This window comes from Ovis canadensis, chromosome 7 (genome assembly GCF_042477335.2).
Source record: "Ovis canadensis isolate MfBH-ARS-UI-01 breed Bighorn chromosome 7, ARS-UI_OviCan_v2, whole genome shotgun sequence".
NCBI classification, from domain to species: domain Eukaryota; kingdom Metazoa; phylum Chordata; class Mammalia; order Artiodactyla; family Bovidae; genus Ovis; species Ovis canadensis.
This window is the reverse complement of record NC_091251.1, coordinates 91,912,897-91,939,467: the sequence shown is the minus strand read 5'-3', so window position 1 is coordinate 91,939,467 and position 26,571 is coordinate 91,912,897. Positions and strand designations below refer to the sequence as shown.

The window sequence follows — 26,571 nt, the reverse complement described above, 5'->3', positions numbered from 1 at the left end:
CCCCAGGGTTTCTTGACCAGCCTGGCAGCACGTGGCTTGGCTCCAGCTGGGCGGAAGCACCAATTATCCTTGGCAGCAAGACCTAGGCTTGTGACTGACCAAAGGAAGTCTGAGGGCCATTCCAGTGTGAATCTCTTGAACTGTTTATTTTCAAGCAGGCTTAGAATGGGTGTAGAGATGTGTCTAAGACTTGGAGAAACCTTAGACCCATTTCATTTTCCGACACAGCTCATCCTAAAACATGTGTCCTGTCCCAGGCTTTCCTTGGAGACTCCCAGGAATTTGAGGCAGTAGTCATAAGAGGAGACGAAGCAGGTCAGCAGGGCCCCAGCTTTATCTTGGGAGTGGGGAGGGCCAGCTGCAAGGAGGGAAGACTGGAATCCCAGTGAGATTCTGTAATGAAAAAAAAAATTTCCGCATCTGCGGGGCTTCCCACAATTTAGAAGACAAGAAGATCCACAGCCTAGCTCATCACAACACCATCACGACCACCTCCATCAGGTGGCACTGCCACATGGCCTGATGACTTCCATGGGAGGGTTTCATAACCCCAGTTCCTGATAATCAATTAAAAAATAATAATATGGTTTTTGGAAAATAACAGCTTAATGGGCAAGGGGGTTGATTTCAGGATGATTAAATGTTTTGGAACTAAACAGAAGCAAGGGTTGCATAACACTGTAAATGTGCTAACTGTTACTGAATTGCTCACTTTAAAATGGCTAATTTTATGTTATGTGAATTTCACCTCAAATTTAAACATAAGATGGTTTAATACAGTGGTTGAATAGAAAATTAACACCCAAGAATCAGTTACCTTGACATAGAACAGAAATGCCCAGTTAGAAAAGGAAACTGGAAAGTTCATTTTAAAGCAGTGACAGAAACCATGAAGTACCTGGGATTCAACTGAACAGGAAAGATGTGAGGTCTATGCATTTTAAATTATCACACTTAATTTAAGGGTAAGGCAGAAATAACTTGAATCTGTATGGGAAAATCAGCCAAAATACTAGATAGGAATTCTGACTATTACGTACGGTAATTCTACCCACAGTATTCTCTAAGTTAAATGCAATTTTAATCAAAATCTCAAATTTCTTTCTGGAACTTGACAAATTTATTATATAATTCAGTTAAATATATAGAAAGTAGTATAATCTGCAATTTACCCATAATCCTAACAGCACAGATTACTTCTTTTGACAGTTTTACTGGATTGCCTTATATGTGTATATTTTTGGAAAAGATATACAGCACAGTTGCAGATATTTTAGGCTCTTTAGTCAGAGTTGATCCCAGCTCTGCAGTTTAAGATTGTACGGATGAACTTACCTATGTTACCTAAACTTCTAAGGCCTCAACTATCTCTTTTGCAAAATAGATAGGATATACACTCCTTGTAGATATGAGCATTATGTGTGATTATCATGTCTGAGTGCTTAGCCTAATTCAGGCATAATGGGTCCCAGCATTCAGTAAATGGTTATTATTACCATTATACCAATACACGATAGCATATATGTGATTTTATTACACACTGTGAGCTAGAATTTTTTAATTTAATAATGTATTATGGACATCTTTGCAAGTCAAAACATGTATTTCTTTATTAGTCAGCACCTTAACCTGCCACCTACACATGCTATGTGCCCAGAATATATTTGTTACATGAGTGAAAGAAGAAACGAATCTTAGCTCGTCTTTTTAAGTTTGCTGCTGGTTGTAACGGTTGTGTTGGGTTCCAGCATATGGATGTACTATGAATGAATAATCAGTCCTCTCCTGACAGACGTGTATTATTTATAATGTTCAAAAAACTGAAAACAGCTCATAGATATAGAGAACAGTCTGCTGCTTGCCAGAGCTGAGGAGGTTGGAGGTGGGAAAAATTGGTGGAAGGGGTCAAAGGGTAGAAGGTTGTGGGGATGTAATATACAGCATGGTGATCATAGTAATAACCCTGTATTGCATGTTTGAAACTTGTTGATAAAAGCAATCTTAAAAGCTCTCATCACAAGAAAAAAAAATTCTATATATATGGTGACAGATGTTAGCTAGACTTATTGTGGTGAACTTTTCACAATATATATAAATATCGTGTTTTATGCCTGAAACTATAATGTCTCTCAATTATACCACAATAAAAAAAATTAACTGGGAAAAACATTATAATGATCCATTAATGAGGATTATGGGTAGACTTTTGCTTTGAGTGATTCTAAATGTGTTAAAACAGTCCCACCCCATACTGGTTGTGATCAAGTATATCCAGAGGTCATCTCAATGTGATTCCCTCAAGTAAAAATGGTAAAGATAGCTCCATTTGTGGGGGATGAGGTTGGGGGGTGCCATTATCTCTCTTCTGCAAAGCTGACTGTACCCCCTCCAGAAGGCTGCTGCGGGTGAGGACCCCCCGGCTGGTGACAGAGCCTGGCTGAGCCCCACCTCTCAGTGTGTCTTTAGTTCCTTGACTCCTTTCTGCTTTTCCAGAAGAAAAAAAAAAATGCTGTTTCTTGGTGAGAAATGACCACCAAGTGAGAAACACAGTGACAATTTCTCTAGAAAAAATGTGGATTTCAGGAGAAAACCTGGAGCCCTAAGAGGCTTTTTCTGTTGGCAAATATGGTGACTCTGAGGTCTTCACATGGATGGGTCAAAACTGTGTGAGCTACGACCACACCAGCAGTCAGGGTCTGGAGAGGCCACCCGCATACCTGCGGGCTGAGTCAAGATTCCAGGGAGGCCTGCCGATGGTCTGCCATCCTTTCCTTCCCACCTCCACCACCATCCTTCATAGGGGGAGCCCTGCGTGCGTGTTTGCGTCCAAAACGCATAGTTCGCATGTTTAGCATGCCTCCCTCCCCACTCAGCAGACACACTGAGCCACCCCTCCGGAGCAGACGCTCCAACAGCCAGGAGAACTGGCAGTGAGTCCTCGCAGGCCCTGGAAAACAGAACGTGGTCCAGTGGGTGGGGTTGTTCCAGGTGGGCACGTCTCCTCAGTTCCACGGACTCCTTGGCCTGTGGGGAGAGCAGCAGCTGGAAGGCAGCTGGAGCAGGACTTCAAATAGCCAGCACCTCGCAGAGCCCTGTCTCTCTGATCTAAGGCGGCACCCAGAAGCCCAGGCAAAGCTTCCAATACATCAGTGGTTCTCAACTGGTCATGGTTTTGCCTCCCAGAGGTCATCTGGCAATGTCGGCAGACTTTTGGTTGGCACAAGTCAGGAGATGTTGCTGGCATCTCGTGGGCAGAGGCCAGCGATGCTGTTAAACATCCTGCCGTAACCAGGATAACACCTGCACCTCCCCCTCTCCCCACTGCCCACCCCGCCAACAGAGAAGTATCCAGCCCGAAGTGTTAACAGTGATGACACCGAAAAACCTTGTAAGATATGCATGAGTGTGGAGGAGCTTCAGACCTGACTCTGCCACTGACTTGTTATGGGGCCAGTTTTCTAAGTCTCCCTGGGCCTCAGTTTTCTCGTTTGTATCATGAGGTTAATGGTAAATATTTCACGGCACGGTTGTGAAAAATGAAAGGGATTTGATACATAAAATGCCTCACACTACATAGGTCTTCAATAAAGGTCACAGGTGCTCCTAAAGGAAGCCAGTTTTTAATTCTTAAAGGTCTTTTTATGAATTAATTAGAAGTGTTGGAGTTTGGAAGAGAACATTTAAACCATGAAAGCAAGAGGAGTTTACATTTCACAACTACTGTATAAAAGATGAAGAGGAAATATGAATGTATAGAAAAATAGTCTTAAATTAGGCTAATCAACAAAAAAAAAGTTGTTTATACACAGTACTGTAAGACACAGTGAATTGTGTAAAGCTTAGTTATACTCCTAACAGGTTTTTCCCCTTTTCCACTGCGAATTTTCTAAATCAAAACGCCATCCCAGGAATTCCCTAGAGGTCCAATGGTTAGGACTCAGCACTCTCATTGCTGAGGGCCGGGATTTGATCCCTTGTCAGGAAACTAAGATCCCACAAGCATCACCTGTTTGCTTCGAAGATCCCCAAGACAACATAAGCCCAGAAGCAAAAAGCAGGGGTTAACCTTCTATAATCAGAAATTTTCTTGATATAAAGGAAATCAAGGCTCTTCCTGAAATGGAGCTTTCCCTGGGCAGAAATTAGGGGCCACGTGGAGACATGGCTCAGAACCAGTGACACCTGAGTGGATGAGCTTCATGAGGGCTCGGGGAGTTTCCAACGTGTCTCAAGAAACTGGTAGCCAATAACTGTAGGAATGTCACACATTAAAGCTATGACTTTAAAAATGCCTCTCGAGATTATCTTATGAAGTGAATTCAGAAACAGAAAGACAAACACCATATAATATCACTTGTGTGAGGAATCTACAATAAGACGCAAATGAACATATCAGCAAAACAGAGACAGACTCCCAGATGTAGAGAACAGATTGCGGTTGCCCAGGGGGAGAATGGGTGAGGGATGGATGAACTGAGAGCTTGGGATTGGTTGGCAGATGCAAATTAGTATATACAGAATGGTCCGCCAGTATAGTGCGGGGAACTGTAGTCAGTATTCTGTGATAAACCATAATGGAAAACAATATTAAAAATGAGTATATATATATTTTTATATGGGCTTCCCTGATAGCTCAGTTGGTAAAGAATCCACCTGCAATGCAGAAGACCTGGTTCAATTCCTGGGTTGGGAAGATCTCCTGAAGAAGGAATAGGCTGCCCACTCCAGTATCCTTGGGTTTCCCTTGTAGTTCAGCTCGTTAAGAATCCACCCGCAATGCGGGAGACCTGGGTTTGATTCCTGGATTGGGAAGATCGCCTGGAGAAGGGAAAGGCTACCCACTCCAGTATTCTGGCCTGGAGAATTCCATGGACTCTGTAGTCCATGGGGTCACAAAGAGTCGGACACGACTGAGCGACTTTCACTTTTGTTTGGGCTTCCCTTGTGGCTCAGATGGTAAAGAATCTGCCTGCAGTGTGGGAGACCTAGGTTCAACCCCTGGGTTGGGAAGACTGGCTGGAGGATAGCATAGCCATCCACTCCAGTATTCTTACCTGGAGAATCCCATGGACACAGGAGGCTGGCAGGCTACAGTCCATGGGGTCACAGGAATCAGACAAAACTGAAGGGACTTAGCACACACACACACACACACACACACACACACATATAACAATTCTCCTGACAAGAATACTGGAGTGGGTTGCCATTCCCTTCTCCAGGGGATCTTCCCTACCCAGAGATTGGTCCAGGGTCTCCTGCATTGCAGGCTGATTCTTTACTGTCTGAGCCACCAGGGAAGCCCAATATATATAAGAATATGTGTTATATATATTCTCATACATACATAAAATATATATATATTCATATATATATATATGGCTTTCCAGGTGGCACAGTGGTAAAGAATCCACCTAACAATGAAGGAGATGCAAGAGGCATGGGTTTGATCCCTGGGTCAGGAAGATCCTCTGGAGTAGGAAATGGCAACCCACTCCCGTTATTCTTGTCTGGAAAATTCCATGGACAGAGGAGCTTGGCAGGCTAAGGTCCATGGGGGTCACAAAGAGTCAAACACGACTGAGCATGCATGCACACACGTATATAACTGAATCACTTAGCTGTACAGCAGGAACTAACACAGCTTGTAAATCAACTGTACATCAATTAAAAATTTTCCAAAAAAATTTCCAAAACAGATCCCGCAAGTCATGCGGCATGGCCAAAACCAAAAGCAAACAAAAAACAAACAAACATGCCATTCCTACCCTTTTCGTGGCCTTTCCACACACCCCTGTTTACTTTCTGGTCCCCAAGCCCCAGCTGGCCTGGGTGTAGGGCAATCCCACCAGAGGTGACTTGCTGCCATCTGGTGGTAGAATTGGCAAGGGCAGCTAAAATTTTGTATTCATTTTTATTTTTTCTGGTAAAAATAACAGAAGGAGATCTAGCACGCACAAAGCATTTTTTTCTAAATTCAGATATGATTGGCATGTAACATTCTGGAAGTTTAACACGCGCATGTTGAGTTGATACATTTATACATTGCAATATGATCGCCACTGCAGCAAACGTTTATCTCACAGTGCTCTAGGAGCTGCGGGGAATGTAAAGATGGACCAACATGCCCACCCTCCTCCCAGCATCAGATGGAGGCATTTGGGCTCCTGGCAGCTGATGATAACTTGCCACCCCTTCAACCTGTTTTAACATATGTTTAGTTGGAGTACGGATTCTCTATTTAATAGAAACAGAAATTATATCATTCCTTGTGCTCACATAAGAACTCATATAAAGTTCTAATCATTCACACTTAACCAAAGAAAGAGATCATTTACAAGCACACAGATATAAAAGAAAATCCAAAAGTGCTTGAAAATTTTCCTTCTGACTTTGTAAACAACATATTTCCAACTTTCTTGTATTTCTTCTCTCTTCTGCTTTCTTTTGCAATTTGCCTAGTTGGGCAACATTCTGAGAGGCAAATTTAAAGATTTAAAGTGGAGGTAATAAATGACCCCATTGGATAACACTATGTCATGATTATTTGATTTCAGAATTTTAGCTGATTTCAAATGGCAGTCAGAGCTGGCAGTGCACCCTAGCATTGCACTGAAGAGGTTGCATTGCCGGGACACAAAATTACCTACTAGATCCAGTTTGGAGCTACAAAGGACTTTTTTTTTTAAGGACTTTCTTATTCCTAATTTAGAGCACAAAATCAATGAAAACAGGACCAGCTTACTTTTTCCCTGATTCAAACAGAGTGTCATATGGAAACCTGAGTAAACAGGCATGAGATTTCCATTCATTCCAATGATTCTTCAAATGTTCATATTTATTACAAAATATTCTCTATGTCCAAATAGTGCATATATATAATGAATAATAAAATACAGACTTCAGAGTGGATCCCCCAGACCAAGAAATAAAACCTGACAATGACTTCTAAGGCCCTGTATGCTGTATCTCTATGCCCCAGCCCCCACCATGGCAAGGGGAATCCAATATAATAATGTTTTTGCATCTTGTGTGGGCCAGAGTGCCTGATTGAAAACCACAGGGAAAAACAACTTTAATGGTCTTAAACAAAAGGAGGGATGTTAAAAGAAAAACGGGTTTTCACAGAATTCATAGGAGGTTGGAAGGTCAGATCAGACTAGAAATAGACAAGAAGCAGTAGGGTTTAGGGCTGGCCTGCCACCCTCAAAAAGGGTACAGGGCCCCTCTGCATCCTTTCTTCACAGTTTCTTTTCTAAACCTGGATCCTGCGTCCATAGCAGGTAGGGGGCTGGCTAGATCTCAATGGTTCCTTCAGGCCCCACCCAGGAAAGATCACAGGTCCTCTTTGCTCGCAGAGCCCCCAGATTTATTCAGGTGACCATCCCCAGGCTGGAGTCATGACCCTGAGTGGGATGCGGGGACAGAGTGCAACACCTTTCCAATGGGCTTCATTTCTCTCTGGCTTCCTCTCTGATTCTCTTTCCTCCCACTCCCGAATCCTCTGAGACTGTTGTTCAGACCTTGGTCTTGAAAGCGATCAAGACTCCTCTCTGTTTTAAGTTTTTAATAAAAAACCTGCATATTCCCCTGCTTCTTTCTCTCTGCATTTCTGAAATCCTCCTCTGAAGGCCAGAGAACTCACCAGACATTCAGCGGAGGGACCTCAGGATGAAGGTTCATGTGGGTTTAGGGACGGGAAAGGTTAATATTCACCGTTATCATCCTGCCACTTATTAAAAGTTATTTCTTTTCAAAGATATTTACCATGCTTCAGTAATAAACACAAAAGACAGATGCTAAAATGATCCATCATGTGATCATGAAGAGAGAAGAACAGCACCACAGTGTGTTACAAATTCACCTCTTGCTGCGCAAGCTATGACTCCCCTGTAAGGTCAATGTCCACGTGCAAAAGGGAAGGCCCTAAGCCTGGGAGCCTCGAATCCAGACCTGCACCATGAGCCGCCTGGGACCCTTGCGATTTCTCACAAGTGCACCTTCCCATGAGGCTGCAGCCTGCCGACCAAGACACGTCTTGACCCGTGCGCGCAAATGCCCAGAGCCAGCAGAGACACACATCCTCCTGTGTTGGAGGTCCCCACAGGTTACTGCTCAGTCAAGCTCACCTGTATGTTTGTTTACTGCAGCTTTTACATGGTTTTTCCCTACTTCTTTAATTAAATTCTAACTCTCATTTTTGGAATCCTAAAAGCACCTTCAGCTCCTCCAAGAACCCAGTTGGAAACCACCAGGCTGAAATATTAACCATGCTCGCTGCTGGTGGTGAGACTTTGTTTTCTTCTTTGTGCTTATCTTCCCTTTCTGCCTACTCTACCTGTTTCCCTTGTGTAATTCTGTTTAAGCTGAACAGAAATCAATGTTAAAAAGGACTGCTGACCCTCTGGGTTTACAACTCTCTGTCCCCAGGGACTTTAGTCTGCTATGCCCTTTGCTCTCTCCTGACCATGGAATATTTGCTTACACATGGGTAAGAAGTTGCTGCAGGAGGGGAAGCTAAACTCTGCTCCACCAGCCTCAGCATTTTCCAGGCTGAGTGGAGTAGGAACCACAGTGAGCATGGCAGTAATCACAGCCCAGGAGATACTGGGAGAACCATTGAAGAACTTCTTCACTAATAGTGAAGAACTGTCTTCCGCATCCCCCAGTTCAAGTTCATAAATGTCAGGTCAATCCTGGTCTGTCAAAGGCCTAATGCCCTCCACCCACCACTGCCTTCGCTCCAGGGAATCCTCCAGGCCTCTGAGTTCACAGAGGTGGGCCAGGTTCTTGATAATCAGTATCACTGATCACCTGAAAGTTGGCTGTGGCCCCAGCAACTGAAGCCCCCAAATCAGACAATTACTGATGTGTTTTGTGGACTAGAAAAAGTCCAGACATACTCCAGGAGTGGTATCATTATGTCTAGCCATAGAAAGCACAAGGATCAGATAGTTGTTCTTTCCACACCCCGCATGGACCTTTCAGCACTTTTCATATTTACTTTGTAGGAGATCAATCCTCTGAGAGTGTTTGAAAGACCATGTTTGCTGTCTTGTATACGTATTTCCCAACCACGTGTTACAACAGAGAGGATGCCATTTTGCTTTAACTACAAGAGACTTGCAACTAACAGGCAGTGCTTAGGATGGAAAAAACCCCTTCTAACGTATCCCCTCCTTCAACCAGGGTAACCCTAGAACCTCTGTTTGGATAGTTATTTTGATACTTTGGCTACCTGATGTGAAGAGCTGACTCATTGGAAAAGACTCTGATGCTGGGAAAGATTGAGGACAAGAGAATAAGGGGGTGACAGAGGATGAGATGGTTGGATGGCACCATCGACTCAATGGACATGAGTTTGAGTAAACTCTGGGAGATAGTGAAAGACAGGGAAGCTTGGCGTGCTGCAGTTGATGGGGTCACGAAGAGTCAGACACGACTTAGCGCCTGAATAACAAAAATTGAGTCTCATGAAAAAGGGTCATCTTTGCCTGAATCTCATCCACCCCACCTCCAGCAGTGACAGGCACTTCAAGGTACTTCATCCTTTTTTAGAGTTACAGGTTAAAGGTTTTTCCTATGTGAAATTGAAACCAAGCCCAGAAGAACCAGTTTCCCTTACTGCATTCATACTTACTCTCTCCATCCCAGACTTTATTCCCTGGCTTTTCTTGTCTGACCACAATCCCTTTCTTGTCTCTTCTGACCTCAGTCCTTTGGTAGCTGGACACTAAGCAAGCAGTCAGATGACTGAGATTGGTGTGGTTGATAGCATCGTTAATGTGCTAAAATTACTATTATAGAGATCACCATTAACTTACAGACTCAGGTGGTTTCTCCAGGACAAGATGAGCTCACAGACCACCACCTCCCCTCCACGCCAAGCCATGGACTACCTTCCCAGAGAATTGTAAACGAAAAACTTCCTAAACCACAATCAGGAAAAAATCAAAGAAATGTCGCAAAACAATGACGAATCTCGGTTTCTTTGTTATTCCTCTTTAAATCATTCCTAACTCAAAGACAAAACTGGAAGGGGTCTGACACTTATCTCCCACTCATTGCTTGAGGCCCCGCAAACAAAAAGCCTTCCTTTGCGGCAACACCTGCTGTCAGACTTTGGCTTTCTGAGCCTCAAGCTCACTCTGTTGCAGAATCAGAAACAGATTCACCTCTCAACTCTTCAATTCCTAAACCAAAATGTTCTGAAATCTGAAAGTTTTTTTCTTTTTTTCTGTAGTTCCTTTGACAGCAAACCCTGTGATGAACTGGTATGAGGCTATCTGTAGTCCTTATTTATCCCATCATAATGACTTACAGCAGAAATATCAGTGTGTTTGATTATGGTACTGCCCCAAGCCCCAAATTCATATATATTATATATCATCCCAAATACCAATTGGGATGATATATAATATATGTTTATGATACTTTTGAACTGTGGTGTTGGAGAAGACTCTTGAGAGTCCCATGGACTGCAAGGATATCCAACCAGTCCATCCTAAAGGGAACTCCAATACATTGGCCACCTGATGCAGAGAGCTGGCTCATTTGAAAAGACCCTGATGCTGAGAAAAATTGAGGCCAGGAGGAGAAGGGGACGACAGAGGATGAGATGCTTGGATGGCATCACTGACACAATGGACATGGGTTTGGGTGGACTCCAGGAGTTGGTGATGGACAGAGCGGCCTGGCGTGCTGCAGTTCATGGAGTCGCAAAGAGTCAGACATGACTGAACGGCTGAACTGAACTGATATGTACCATATCACCTTTTCAAACTTTGGAAAATTACAGAGGGTTTTGGATAAGGAATTGTGGTCTACTACATCCAATTTATTTTTTCTACTATTCAAGGTCATTGATTGAAAAGAGGTGAATTGAAGTCTCCCACTATTTGTTTGCTTGTCTATTTTTTCCGTATCTCCTGTAATTTTAGCTTTATGAATATTGTTCCTTGTTTCTTGGTAGACAGGCATTCATAACTGTTATATCCTCATTGTGAATTGCATTTTTGAATGTTACAAAGTGCCTTTCTTCATCGTCACCTGATGTGATATTGAGATTACGACTCGTGCTTTCTTTTCTTTGCATTTGCCTCATGCATCATTATACATGTATTTTCAGCCTTCTGGGAAACACTTTATCTTAGATGAGTCATTTGCTTGACAACAGCATAAGGTCAGTTTTGCTGAGAAATATAATCTGAATTTCTTTTTCTTTAAATAGGTGAGTTAAGCCTATTTAGACATTTATTGTGATAGAACATTTATTGTGATAGAACATTGTGATACACATTTATTGTGATAGAACCTTAGTTCTGGTTCTATCACACTAATACCATATTATACTTTTCAATTTTATAGGTTTTCATAATCTCTTACCATGTAGCCTGTGGACTTGTTGAAAGCTTTTAGAAGTTACTTTTATAATAAAAACTTTAATACCTCCAGCTTTCTGTTATCTGTTTTCAAATATCTATTACTTCCTTGCTGTGAACAATGGCAGAAAAAGTCAGCATATTTCCTCTTCTTTTCTTTTGTCTCCTCTCTTGGCCAGTTTTAGTCAGTAATATACTTCTCAGAATTTACCTTTGTATTTAAAAGTGCTTATTTTATCACCTGGTATGTCAGCTTTGATGAATATTTTTTGACTCCCAGTTATTAAAGGTATAGCAATCAGTAAACTTATTCTGCTTCTCACTTACTCTCTCACTTCCTCTGCAAATATCCATTAGAGACGTTGTTTATATATTCTCAGGACATATCATTTTTACATACTTTCAATCACCCTAATGTGTAGAATTACTTTAGCTTTCACACTCATTCGCTCAGTTGTGTCTGACTCTGTGTGACCCTGTGGACCGTAGCCTGGCAGGCTCCTCTGTCTAGGGGATTCTCCAGGCAAGAATACTGGAGCGGGTTCACAATACATGTATTCAAAACTTGCTGTCAATCTTTTTTCCCATAATTTCCTCAATTATCTCTTAGTTGGCTAACATTCATTCTCTGGTTATTTCCTTAAGAAAGGTTCATAGAATTGATATTCTCTGAATTCTTCCATGTTTGAGACCCTCTCGTCACATGGTTCGAGACCATGTCTTCACAGCTGAAGGGAAATTTGGCTGTTGAGAAAGCCCCTGGGTAACACTTTCCCTTGGTCATTTTCCTTGATGGATCATCCTTGTAATCTAACTTTACCAGGATAGTATCTCTAAGTTAACTCTTCTGGGATAACCTCCCATGATACAGGGTATAAATTAAAGTCTTCTGTATTTCAAAAACATACGTTCCTCTGTGAAATGTTCCACTGTTTTGGTTTTCTTCTAAAGAGACTCCAATTATATATGTATTAAATTTTCCTTTTCCTATATTCTATTTCTATCATGTTCTCTCTACCCTCTCCTTACATCTTTATTTCCTCTCTATTTTGTTTGCCATTCTTATTTCTTTCCTCTATGCCCCTTTATTTATTTATTACTGTGTCAGCTCTCTCTCTGTTGTGGCATGCAGGAGTTTTCTGTGAGTTTTCCCCTCCATTTTTCTTATGATCATTGAATGATTTCCAAGAAAAGAAAGGAAAATTCTAATTTCTCCTGCCACTTTCATAGCATAAATCACCAGCATATTTTTTTAATGGCTACATTCATTTAAATGCACCATAACCAGTCACCTATTAATAGACATTAAGGTTGTCTGCAACAGGCTTTCCTGGTGGCTCAGTGATAAATAATCTGCCTGTCAATGCAGGAGACACGGGTTTGATCCCTGAGTCAGGAAGTTTCTCTGGACAAGGAAATAGCAAACCATTCCCAGTATTCCTGCCTGGGAAATCCCATGGACAGAGGAGCTTGGAGGGCTACAGTCCATGGGGTCACAAAACAGTCAGACACAACTTCACGACGAAACAACTGCAACAAGATTGTTCCTAACATTTCACTGCTACCAACAGTGCTGCAGTGAAAATCCTTGTATGTATAACCTCACACTCAAATATTTCTGTAGGATCGTTTTCTCTAAGTAGAATTTGGGAGTTAAGGGCAATAGCTGATTGAAGACTTTCTATGACATTTCAGAATATGGGAAAACAATTCATTTTGCTAGAGCTGAAGCTGCAGTGCCCTTTAATTAAATTCCCTCGACTACTACTATCCTTATTAAAGCATTTGGATGTTGTGTCACTTGGCATATCCAGTCCATGAAAAAAACCAGTCCAGTCCAATTTGGGAAGAAACATGTAATTACAAGGACTTTTCCAGTCAAAGGTTCCAGGTCTTAAAAGCAGGGTGAGTAGAAGGTAGGATGGGGCAGAAGAAGGAACACAACGAAACAACTCAGCATCACGGCCAGGGGCACAGAGCCAGGCTGGGTGTCCATACCCAGGCTCTCAGACATGCGTGTGAATATCAGTTCCACCAATCAACAGCAGTGCAAACTGGGCAGATTGCTTACCCTCTCTGAACCTTACTTTCCTAATCTGTAAAATAATAGTAATAGTACCTACTTCGTGAGGCTTTTGTGAGGACTGAGTAAGAAATGTAACTGAAACCACCGTGTCTGTCACATAGCATGTGCTTAATAGCTGCCAGTTATTATTAATGTAACACAAAATACACCTGCCTGCCTTCCAAATTTCATGGCATTAGAGTAGGTGCAGAGGAGATATGGAGAAAAGGATGAAGACTGTCAGCTTCCTAGAAGAGATTTTTCCATTCTTTGCAAAGGAACAAACCAAATGGATAAGGGAAGAGTCAGGAAGGAAGCGAGATGAGAGCAAGAAGATGTGTTTTCAAAAGGAAAAGATTCACAGTTGGAGGTAGAACTTTGGTTTTCTGAAAAGGGGAAAGGACAAAGAGTCGACAGAAATTAAATGGCTTAGTATCCAGTTTCAGTTCAGTTCAGTCGCTCAGTCGTGTCCGATTCTTTGTGACCCCATGAACTGCAGCACTCCAGGCCTCCCTGTCCATCACCAACTCCCAGAGGCTACCCAAACCCATGTCCATTGAGTTGGTGATGCCATCCAAACATCTCATCCTCTGTCATCCCCTTCTCCTCCTGCCCCCAATCTTTCCCAGAATCAGGGTCTTTTCCAATAAGTCAGCTCTTCGCATCAGGTGGCCAGAGTACTGGAGTTTCAGCTTCAACATCAGCCCTTCCAGTGAACACCCAGGACTGATCTCCTTTAGGATGGACTGGTTGGATCACAGTCCAAGAGACTCTCAAGAGTCTTCTCCAACACCACAGTTCAAAAGCATCAATTCTTTGGTACTCAGCTTTCTTTATAGTCCAACTCTCACATCCATACATGACTATTGGAAAAACCATAGCCTTGACTAGATGGACCTTTGTTGGCAAAGTAATGTCTCTGGTTTTTAATATGCTGTCTAGGTTGGTCATAACTTTCCTTCCAAGGAGTAAGCGTCTTTTAATTTCATGGCTGCAATCACCATCTGGTGATTTTGGAACCCAAAAAATAAAGTCTGACACTGTTTCCACTGTTTCCCCATCTATTTCCCATGAAGTGATGGGACCAGATGCCATTATCTTCGTTTTCTGAATGTTGAGCTTTAAGCCAACTTTTTCACTCTCCTCTTTCACTTTCATCAAGAGGCTTTTTAGTGCCTCTTCACTTTCTGCCTTAAGGGTGGTGTCATCTGCATATCTGAGGTGATTGATATTTCTCCCGGCAATCTTGATTCCAGCTTGTGCTTCTTCCAGCCCAGCATTTCTCATGATGTACTCTGCACAGAAGTTAAATAAGCAGGGTGACAATATACAGCCTTGATGTACTCCTTTTCCTATTTGGAACCAGCCTGTTGTTCCATGTCCAGTTCTAACTGTTGCTTCCTGACCTGCATACATGTTTCTCGAGAGGCAGGTCAGGTGGTCTGGTATTCTTATCTCTTTCAGAATTTCCCACAGTTTATTGTGATCCACACAGTCAAAGGCTTTGGCATAGTCAATAAAGCAGAAATAGATGTTTTTCTGGAACTCTCTTGCTTTTTCGATGATCCAGCAGATGTTCGCAATTTGATCTCTGGTTCCTCTGTCTTTTCTAAAACCAGCTTGAACATCTGGAAGTTCACAGTTCACGTATTGCTGAAGCCTAGCTTGGAGAATTTTGAGCATTACTTTACTAGCATGTGAGATGAGTGCAATTGTGTGGTAGTTTGAGCATTCTTTGGCATTGCCTTTCTTTGGGATTGGAATGAAAACTGACCCTTTCCAGTCCTGTGGCCACTGCTGAGTTTTCCAAATTTGCTGGCATATTGAGTGCAGCACTTTCACAGCATCATCTTTCAGGATTTGAAATAGCTCAACTGGAATTCCATCACCTCCAGTAACTTTGTTCGTAGTGATGCTTTCTAAGGCCCACTTGACTTCACATTCCAGGATGGGGAATTCACATTTTTACCTACAGGAAATGTATTGAAAAGTTACATTATTAAAGGGTTTTTAAATATATATGCATGTATTTTTCCAAGGGTGAAAGATTTCCACTGGGCTTGAAATACTATCTTTATCTATAACTTTAACCAATCTGGGGTTTCTATCCAAATAAACGACAATAATACAGTTTGAGGTAGTTATTTGACTTTCATTTATACTTTTCATCTCATATATTTTGGGGTGCTCTTTTACTACCTTAATTCTTTTTTCTTTAGGATGCTCTTTTGAAGCAATATTTTAAATTCTTTTCATTTCTTAATGTGAAAAACTATATACATTTTAAAATCAGTGTCAACTGTCCAATGTATATGCTCAGTAGCTCAGTCATGTCCAACTGTTTGTGACCCCCTGGGCACTAGCCCGCCAGGCTCCTCTGTTCATGGAATTTTACCAGCAGGAATACTAGAATGGGTTGCCATTTCCTCCTCCAGGGGATCCTCCCAACCCAGGGACTGAAACTGTGTCTCTTACACCTCTTGATGAAGAATCTCCAGATTCTTCACCACTGCACCACCTGAGAAGCCCCAACTGTCCAATAAAAATGAAAAAAGAACAAAGAGAAGGCAAAGCATTCAGAGACAGGTGTTTAAAAGAGACTCTTTCTAAAGTCTAAGAAACGTCTGTGCCATTTTCTTTCGTACAATTCCACACTCAGACCAAGAGCAGAAAGGTGATGACAAAGGCACGCATCACAGTCACTCTTTCGACCACCATCTGGTGAACACTGGCCACTGGGCCAGGCTCAGTGAAGATCCCCAACCTGGCACTACTGGATTCTAACCACCAAGTAATACAAAGCAAAAAACAGGCAATACTAAGGTGAAACAAGATAACAGTCTTAAGCCAGAACAAAACAAGTAGCATCTTGACTCACAAAATCAAATTCCTATATGTTCCTAAAAGCCGATCTCGTCTCATATTCCTGCTGGTTTCCAGTAGGGTCCCTCACTGAAAACTCTTCTGGGAAGTAAATGAGGTTCTTGAAACTCCTGCTGAAGCCAGGAGGATCACTACATGTGCCTCCCCTCTAAAGAGCTCCCAGAAGATGAACTCTTAATAAGACAAAGGCAATGGTGGCAGGCAAAGCTGCCTGAGGCCAGACCAGGAATACTAGTAAAACCAAAGCATTCCGCAGGATATCAAGGGCATCTGAAGTCCGAAAACCTTCACTGCACTAAAACTCCTTGGAAATATTTCTTCATGCTTGAAACCTGGGAATGCTCTCTGCTAGCTCTGCCATCACACCGTTCATCTGATGCACCGTGGAGTCCATGGTGCCCAGAAATGGACCACAAGGAGGGACTTGGCTCTAAAGCACAACAGCTCCTCAAATTGCCTGGCTGAGCCTACATCCACCAAGGCCGCCGCCGCCTCAGCAGCCCCTGCCGCCATGCTGTCAACCAGACAGCATGAAACCCTTCTAACAGATACTGATTGATTACTCCTCACCTCCCTGGGCATAAGGCAGATGTGTAAACACCTGTGGTAGCACAGGGTGTCCGAGTGTGTGGCGTCCCTAGCATTATGCAGTGCACAGCCTGGACTCTGCCCTTGATTACTCTTTGCTTTGCATTGTGAATCGTCATGTGGACGGCAAGTCTCCTGAGGGCAGGAACGTGGATTATATAGTTTTTAATGCTCCCACAGTGCCTAGTACTCAGTTGATGATCAGTAATTCTCCCCTAGCATTCCATTAGGGGTCTCTTCTGACCAGCTTTAGAGAACGAAAGCAGCCTTTTTTGGGCCTACGCCGACTCTCCAGGCACATTCAGTCCACACCCCACCCACCCAATGAGCATCTAAACATTCCCACTTGTCCTGTCCCTTTCCTTGAGGCCAGACCAACTCAAGCACCAGGAAATCATTAGTGTCAGAGACTCTCAGAGGGAAAAGGACTTCAATTTCATGTCACTGAGGTCACAGTGTGTAGCTCTGTGACCTGCAAAACTCCAGAGAGCAGCCTTCTTGAGCGCACAATGTGCAGATCCTATCCCTCAACCCTTATCTATGCAGGATTCAGGAGGCCCTGGGGCCATTAGTGGAGAGCTGGAATTTTTGGGTGGTTCCTCACATCAAGACAAAATCTATCTCCACCTTCCCTACAGAGTGGTTCACATTCTGGTCCCTGTCCTATCCTCTGGAGCCTCACACTGAACTCCTTATCTTGTGTTTCAGCAAAGATGAAGACATGAGATCCCATATAGGCCCCTTGGATTCCAGCCCAAGCTAGAGGCAATTCTTTTGATGCTGCTCCTTGTCCCTCGCTGAAGATGCTTGACTTTCCAAGGCTGCGATGGGAGGAGAGAGACCAGCAGGTGTGCCTGCCTCTGTCCACTGCCACCACCATGCAGAACCTGGCTCCCGGATAGGTGCAGAGCAAAAGTAGAGCAGTCAGGAAATCAGGAAAAACCTGCATTCCTGCTTCCTTCTAGGCAAGTCTCCCAAGCAGCAGGGCTCCTCCGGCTGTTGACTGCAACACATCTCCCCAGCCAGGGTTCCCTCAGAGCAGCCCTTTGGGCAAAGTGCCCCCAGGCTTCCTTCCAGCCCCTGGGTCATCCCATCAGGCTCCTCCCTGGTGGTAAGCCTGCTTGGGGGCATGTTCCTCCCCCAGAACTTGTGTGGCCAGGTTTGGGGTTAAGACAAGAGTTTCCCAGCCTGAGTGGGAAGGACACAGGCACTTCTCCTCTTTCAGGAGAAGGGTCATGGACACATCTAGAAGCCAGTAATTCGCCTGTCCTCTGTCCCACAACCTCCTTTCCAAGAAGGAAAGGTAAAATTCAACTCTTGTTACTTCCTTGGGTCTGGACAAGGGGAGGCACCTTCCCCTGAATGAGAAACTGTGGCCTCTGGGACGGAGCAGAGAAAGAGGGGCTGGACCCAGATAGGTCCTCAGGACACAGTGCCTGTGGGCGTGCTCGGAGGTGGGAGTGGGGGAGCGGTGGGGGGATGTGGAGAAGAAATATAAGGCCTCTTGTTCCAGAAGCAGCCAGGAGGTGAGAAGAGGTGTGAGTGGCATCCGGGAAGGCAGAAGAGGCTGAGGAATTCAGGAGGGGCAAGAACAGCCCTACAGAAAAGGCTCTGGGCACACTCTCTCTCTTTTGCGGCCAAAGCCAGAGAAAGAACAGCCAGTTGCATAATCCTTCTATTTGCTCAGATCTACATTTTGCCCTGAAGCTCCCTGCCCTGGGAAGTGATTGAGGAAGGCACCCAGCAAGGACTGGGCAGGGCAGGGAGTTGGCAGGGCAGGGAGTCAGTAGACCAACCAGGGGTGCACGGGGTCTTCAGCCTTTCTTCCACCGCTGCCTTCCAGGAGGATGGAGGCCTTCAATGAGTCTTCCCCGTTCAACTTCTCCCTCCCGCACAACTTCGGCAAGCGGCCCACCGACCGGGCGCTGAGCATCATTCTGGTGATCATGCTATTAACCATCATGCTCTCGCTGGGCTGCACCATGGAGTTCAGCAAGATCAAGGCGCACTTCTGGAGGCCCAAGGGGCTGGCCGTCGCCCTGGTGGCGCAGTTTGGCATCATGCCCCTCACTGCCTTTGGACTGGGCAAGTTCTTCCAGCTGAACAACGTCGAGGCCCTAGCCATCCTGATCTGCGGCTGCTCGCCGGGGGGGAACCTCTCCAACATCTTCACCTTGGCCATAAAGGGGGACATGAACCTGAGGTAGGAATGGGGGTGAGGAGGGAGCAACTTGGGGGGAGATTGCAGTCAAGGCGAAGAGCTGGGAGGGGAGTGAATGGGGGCTGGGAGGCTGCTAGGGCAGGGGGTGTCAGCCATTTATGGTCAAAAGCTAACACTGGGCTGGGGGCAGGGGCTGGGGTATATCTTGGCTTAGGCTCCAAGCCAATGGGGCTCAGCTGGTCCAGGGACATCCTGGAGAGATCCCGCCCCTACTCCCAGGGTTGTCGCAAATGGGGCGCAAGGACGGTCTTGAAGGAATACTGTACTGATTTAAAGCAAAGGGACCTCTGATGAACTTTCACCCATCAGCCAGGGTGGGCAGAATTCTGCTTCAAGGCCAGAGATATGAAAGGGAGTGCAGATTAGTCCCAAAGATCTCCAAGGAGATCAAGGCGGCTCAGAACCTCCAGTTCCTGCAGAGCAGGAAGGAATTGCCAAAGATCCCCCCAACTAACTGTCTGTGCAAGTGGGCTGTCCTCTCCGAACCTCCCCTCTCCACCCACCAGAGGCAAGAACCCTTCAACGCAAAGACACAGCCAGGTAGATCCTGGAGTCCCCCAGCACCAGGTCAGGGTCCCATGTCAGGACAAGCCTCACCTCAGCCAAACTGGGAGGAGGCAACAGCAGCATCCCCACACCCAAATCATTACAGCACAAGTCAGTAAGGGCAGAATCCTGCAGGGGGTGGCGGAATATCTGTCCTTCCAAAGAGGTGGGACTCGTCTGGAATGCTTCCCAGGGCAAGGCCACGTCAGACCAGCTCCAGCTCCAGCAGCAGCTTCTGCTGGCTGAAGAAAACTCACCAGCACAAGAGCTCTGGTTCTTACTTAACTGCCCATCTCAAGCCTGTCTCCTATGGTTCAGTCCTCAGTGGAGAGGCTGTTCCATGCCAGGCAGGGCAGTAAATCCAAGACAGCCCATCTGCTTGTGCCTGCCCCTACCCTGCCCCTGACTGAACTGCACTAAGGAAACCAGCCAAGTAGGGAATCCTCTTCCTGGTGATGCCAAGTGATGCTGGAGCTGATTCTCAAATGAAAAAATGATAGTGATCATGCGGAGTTACCTGGACCTGCTGCCTGAGAAGCTCTGGACTCTCCACCCATATAATTCAACCCTCACTGAGGTGTTTGATGGAGAGAGAGCCTGGCTTGTACAGTCTCTCATGGGAACATGTCCAGTATTCAGCCACCTCACTGTGAGGAAGTTCTTCTCCTTATCTGATCCAGGTCCTTCCTGCAGCAAAACAAGCCCCTGACCTGATCTAGACCAGGCCCAATGCGGCCTCTGTGTCCCATACAGAGAAACCTGAACCATATCTTAATTCTGATGTAGAAGGGTTGCAAGCTTGCCTGGTGGCTTAGCTGGTAAAGAATCCACCTGCAATGCGGGAGACCTGGGTTCGATCCCTAGGTTGGGAAGATCTCCTGGAGGAGAGCATGGCAACCCACTCCAGTATTCTTGCCTGAAGAATCCCCATGGACAGAGGAGCCTGGCAGAGTACTCAGGGCCTTATGGCTCGGTATCAGCAGAGCTGCATGGGGAGGTGGGAGGCAGTGTAAAGCATAGTAGGGGAGTCTCTAAGTGTGAGTGACCAGATGTCCTAATCTCTTGAGCCAATGGGTGCCAATCAGGTCCCTTTGGCAATGCCTGCTTTCCAGAGGCTCTAGGCCTCCACCAGTGGCGCCTCCAGTGACTCATGCTCTCTTGCTCAGGCTCCTGGTCTGGGCACCTGGGTGACAGCTGTCACTTCCACCTAGGCCCCTCAAGAGATAATACTTTGCAGGACAGCTACCTTCTGCCATAAAGCCCCTTCCCACAGACCAACCTCCCATACACATGAAACCAGGCCTTTGACCCCATTCACCCTCCACCATCACAAGCTGCCAGAAACTTCAAATTCCAGATTGAGTTCACCTGGGACAACTTGTTACAGGTATTATAGTAACAATAATGATGCTGATAATAAAAGACAGCCTGACAACGGGCCAAAGACTCTACATGGGATCCTGATACTGCTTCCATGAGGAGGTGCTATAAGGAGCTCCATTCTAGAGACGAGGAAACTGAGCCTTAGAGAGGTTAATACATTTATCTGAGGTCTGGGGACTCCAAAGCCTGTGCTTTCACTCAAATATCTTCAATGCCTGGTGTGGCCAGAGTGACCGCCAGCCTCTGAGGCGTGGGCCTCCCTGCACAGGGCATATGCCATCCATCTCTGCCGTGGATGTTGTGGGATTAGGAACTCATAGCTGGCATAGCTTCCTGCTTTTCAGGAGAAGACAGAATCTCCCTTTGAAGGTGAAATCTCCAAATTTTTAATTGTTGGCAATGATTTCAAATTTTTTAAAACACTGTGCAAGCCAAACTGTACATGTCAGAGGCCCAGATGCCGCCCAGATGCCACCCAGAGGCTACGGGTTTGAGGCCTGTGTACAATACCATGCTATTCCCATCTGGACTAGAAAGGAATGTTGAGACCAATTCCACTTTACACGTGAGGAAGCTGAAGTCCAGAGACTTGCTAGAGGCTTCCTGAGAATCTGTGGGCAAGCTGTGTCTGGAGCCAGTCCCAGGGTCTCTCTTGCCAGTCATTCTGCTTCAGGGTTGGAGTGAGGCTGAGGGAGACCCTCATGGGTGGAAGGGGGAGAAGGCATATTCCAGAAGGCTGGGCGCCCCCCCGCACCGGGTGGACCTTCAAGGCAGTCAGGCACAGCAGCTCTTTCCTCCAGGATGCCGAGTCATGCTTCAAAAAAGACAGTGGACCCACAGGCAAGAGAAATTTCCCTCCCTGTGGGACAGAGGAGAGAGGGCCAGGGAGAACTGAGCCCCTTTGACGACCACCTATGCCACTCCTCAGTTTCACCTGCTCCACCCTGACCCCTCATCCAGCCTACAGCACAGCCAATGGCTGTGGAGAGAACCCAAGGATTCTCCCAGCTCTCCCCACCACGAAAGACTAGGCAGGAGGAGACAGAAGCTACTCAGGTTCCCCGAAGTCTCCCACTTCACCAGAGGCTGACCGGTTCCCTCACAGCTCCCTCAGCTTCTGCTGCCAATGCCTTTGTTAACAGGAGCTTAAAACCTGTCCCTCAAGCAGGGTATATACAGTTGCCCCAAAGCAGGCTGTGTGGAGTGCTCTGAGAATTTAAGCAGGAAGGTTTTAAAAAAAAAAAGTCCTCATTCCCCCTGGTCCCTGGACCCCTAAACAAGGTCCATAGCAGACTCTGGGTCCTGTAGAGAGAAACCTGGACCATATCTTAATTCTGTTGCAGAAGGGTTGCCAGCTTCCCTGGCAGCTTAGCTGGTAAAGAATCCGCCTGCAACCCAGATTCACAATGTTACCACACGACAGGTTCGTTTCAGAGCTACAACAGGACTGTCCTTCCAACACTGCCCTTCAGGATAACAGGATCACAACCGTTACAGATACCATAAATTGAGGCCAAGAGCCCAGCCCTTGCACATGTGGAGGAGGTATCAGGAGGTCTGGGAGCACGGCTCCCACACACACACCCCAGTACACAAGGCACACCAAGTCCCAGAGCAAATTCCAAAGCTCCTGACATGCCAAGCCAAAGTAAGCATGACCCCTGTTCAAGGTCATCAAAACAAGCCCACAAGTTTCGTGTGTGGCCTTTCTCCCAGGCAGAGATCAATAGCTAGCACTATAGCCCACCGATTGCCCTTCCCAATCTCATTCCCCTCTCCCTACGCTCACGGGAGCACCTCCCAGGATTTGACTTTCAGCACTTCCACAAACCCTTTTATATTTTATATTACTATATATGTATATATCCATCAGCAAGATACACTCCTGCATTTGTATGTTTTTAAACTTTACATGAACTGTACCATACTACCCATATCATTTGACAGCTTGCTTTCTTTGAGATGATAGGTTTAAAAATAAAAGAGTGATTTTGTGCATTTGAACTGCAGTATAGTTTGTACCAGGCTTCCCTGGTAGCTCAGTCAGTTAAGAATCTGCCTGGAGTGCAGGAGACCCGGGTTCGATCCGCGGTCAGGAACATCCCCTGGAGAAGGAAATGGCAACCCACTCCAGTATTCTTGCCTGGAAAATTCTATGGACAGAGGAGCCTGGCAGGCCACAGCCCGCGGGGTTTCAAGAGTCGGACATGGCTTAGCGTCTAAACCGCAACGACCATAGTTTGCTTGCATTGTCCTGTCGTCAGACATTCGTGTGGATTTCCTGTTTAAGCAAGTCTTCTGCCTGCTGCCCCTATGCTCATTGTGAGAGCATACACAAGCGCAGGACTGCTGGGTCTTGAGGGTCGCACATCTTCATCTAACATCTATCCAGAGTAGTTGTTCTTCTCACTTCCCAGGGCAGTGTATGAAGGTCCCTGTTTCTCCGTGTCGTCATCTGTATTCGGAATTGTCAGATTTTTCAATTTTTCTATTTGGTCAAAGTGAAATGTCATGGTGGTTTTAAATTTAATTCATCATAGGCTTCCCTGGTAGCTCAGCTGGTAAAGAATTCACCTACAATGCGGGAGACCCGGGTTAGATTCCTGAGTCAGGAAGATTCCCTGGGGAAGGGAAAGGCTACCCACTCCAGTATCTGGCCTGGAGAATTCCATGGAAGTCCATGGAGTCGCAGAATCGGACACAACTGAGCAACTTTCACTTTCACAGGAGGTCTAGCACCTATTCAAATCTCTTTGGCCATTCGGGTGTCCTTTCTGAAAATAATGCCCTTTGCCTATTTTTCTATGGGATGGGCTTCCTTCTTATTAATTGGTAGTCATTTGTTGTTTTTACATATTTCAAGTCTACTTCCAGTTTGGGGCTTATCCTTACGTTTTGATAATGATATAAAACAGTGCGTATTATAATTTAACCAACTGTATTAATATTTTCCCTTGACATTTTATATTTGGGGGATTATCTAAGAAACACTTAACTGCCTTCAAGGTCATATATACAGTCACCTGTTTGAGAAGTTTTAAAGCTTTGCATCTCACATGAAGATCTTTAATTTATTAATATGTATTCTGTGATCTAATTGTATCTTTTCCATGTGAATAGAAAAAATTCCTAGGATCAGTGAATTTTTTTCCAGCAACTTGTAACACCACCTCTTGTTGATCAGATGCTCAAATAAGCATGGGTTTATGTCTGAGATCTCTCTTCTATTCTATGTGGCTATTCTTGCATCCGTATCACATTTTCTTAATTAGAACTCCATGATAAATCTTGATAATTGAAAGGAGTTGCCCTACCTTGTTATTCTTGGAAATTATGTTAATTATTTTTGACCCTTTACTCATTCATTTGAATTCTGAGACTAACTCTCAAGTCGACAAGTTATTTCTGAAAGTTTGGTTAAGTTTGCATTAAATTTACAAATCAATACTGAATCTTCCCATCCACAAAACTGGTACAGGTTTCCTTTTATTCAATCATTTCATATTAGGAAGTTCTTCCATATAATTAAAAATTCATTTACTAATAACTGTTCATAGTATAATTTTTAATTGATTTTTTATTGCTAATGTATTCAGAATTCCATGGATTCTATCTACTAGTTATAATAGAAATTCACTTGAATTTCCTCTGTGGACAGTTCTATCATCGGCATATTTTAGTTTCTTCCTTTCCCATCTGTATAGTTTTCCTATCTCTCGTTTTGCAATGCTAGCAAAGACGTACAGACTGTAATTTACAGCAGGTGATGTGATGAGAACAGGCACCCTTCCTTTATTCCTCTAATTTTTCACCATTAGGTTTTCTATTTCCTGTAGGTTTTTTGACAGATAACCCTTTTCAGGTTAAGGGAATCCATTCTGTTGCTAGTGTGCTGATTTTTGCCATGCATGAACACTGGATTTTGTTGAATGACACTTTCCTACATCTATGATACCATTTTTTTCTTTAATCCAATACTGCAGTGATACATATCAGTAAACTGCCTAATATTAAACCATTTTTATATGCTGGGATAAACCCATTTTGTTCACTGTACTATTTTATAAAGGCATGGCTAGATTCACTAGGTAACATTTTATTTGTGACTTTTGCTTCTGTGTTCATAAATGAGAATGGTCCCTAATTTTTCTTTCTCGTAATGTGACTTTTTTACCTTTGGTTCTAAAATCATATTAATCATATATAATTTGGGGCATGTTTCCCCTTTCTTTACTCTGTATAAGACTGAGATGATTTATACTTTGAATGTTTAGCAGAACTCTACTGTAAAATTATATACATTAATGTGAGGTTTGGATAATAGGTTTCAAAGTGTTTATTAAATGTCTTTAGTGAGTCTAAATTGATTCAGGTTTTCAACTTCATTTTGTTTTTGTAGATTATATTTCCCAGGAAATTGTCCATTCAGTCTGAATACAAAAATGAAAATATAAGACTAGCCTTGATTTCTTCTATGGTCCTCTAAAATCTCTACTGTATCAGAAATTATATTTCTTTTTGCATTCATACTAACATCAATTTGTGCCCATTCTCCTCTTTCTTGGCTAGTCTTGCCGCAAGTATTTATATTATCGGACTTTGTAAAGAACTTGCTCTTGGTGTAATTGATCCTCAATTAAATTATATTGCTTATTCTCTCATCTCTAATATTTTCTCTTACTTCCATTAGGTTTAGTTTCTCTTTCCAACTCTTGAGTAAAAAGCTTAGCTCATTAATTATATAAATTATTAATTTTACATAATTATATTAATTACCTTTCTTCTTTTCCTTCATAAACATTTCAAGCTATAAATTTTCCTAAGGATGAATATATTTGTCCTCTAGATTTTTAATTTTTTTAAGATACAATTCACACACCATAAAATTCACCTTTTTAAAGTGTACAAGTCAGTAGTTTATAGTATACTCACAATGTACAACTATCACCACTAATTCCAGGATATTTTAATCATCCCCCAAAGAAACTTAAACACATTAGCAGTCACTCCCCATTCTCTCTCTCCAGCCCCCAGCAACCACAGATCTATTTTCTGTCCCTATAGATTTCATGCAAATGGAATCATATAATACCTAGCCTTTTGTTTTCGATTCCTTCTCTTGCCATGTTTTCAAGATTCATCTATGTGATAGTTGATATATAGTGGTACTTCATTGCTTTTTATGGCTGAAGAATATTCAATTACATGAATATACCACAATTTGCTTATCCATCAATATTTTATTTTCCACTTTTCAGCTATAACTAATGTTGCTATGAACACTTGTATGTACTTGTGTAAACATATGCTTTCCTTATGGGTATATACCAAGAAGCAGTAGATAACTCTGTTTAATTTTTTTAGAGCTGTCAAAACTTTTCCAGAGCAGTTATATTATTTTAACATGCCCATCAAAAACATAAGAGGATTCCAGTTTCTCCACATTCTCACTGAGACTTATCCATCATTTTTATTGTTTAGCTCTACTAGGGGATGTGAAGTGG

At 43.9% G+C, this 26,571-nt stretch overlaps 1 protein-coding gene and 1 long non-coding RNA gene across 2 annotated transcripts in view; one reads left to right on the top strand and one right to left on the bottom strand.

Annotated features, from left to right (window-relative positions):
• Positions 1-13,222: 13,222 nt before the first annotated feature.
• LOC138443187 (uncharacterized) overlaps positions 13,223-26,571 on the bottom strand; it is a 23,670-nt gene continuing 10,321 nt past the window's right edge. Inside the window, exon 3 of the long non-coding RNA XR_011258008.1 lies at positions 13,223-15,415. This is a non-coding gene — a long non-coding RNA (uncharacterized lncRNA). The remainder of the gene's footprint in view (positions 15,416-26,571) is intronic.
• The window catches only part of SLC10A1 (solute carrier family 10 member 1), a 23,634-nt gene continuing 15,123 nt past the window's right edge, over positions 18,061-26,571 (top strand). Inside the window, exon 1 of the mRNA XM_069595150.1 lies at positions 18,061-19,120. Coding sequence (XP_069451251.1) covers positions 18,765-19,120 — 356 coding nt within the window. The 5' untranslated portion in view covers positions 18,061-18,764. The remainder of the gene's footprint in view (positions 19,121-26,571) is intronic.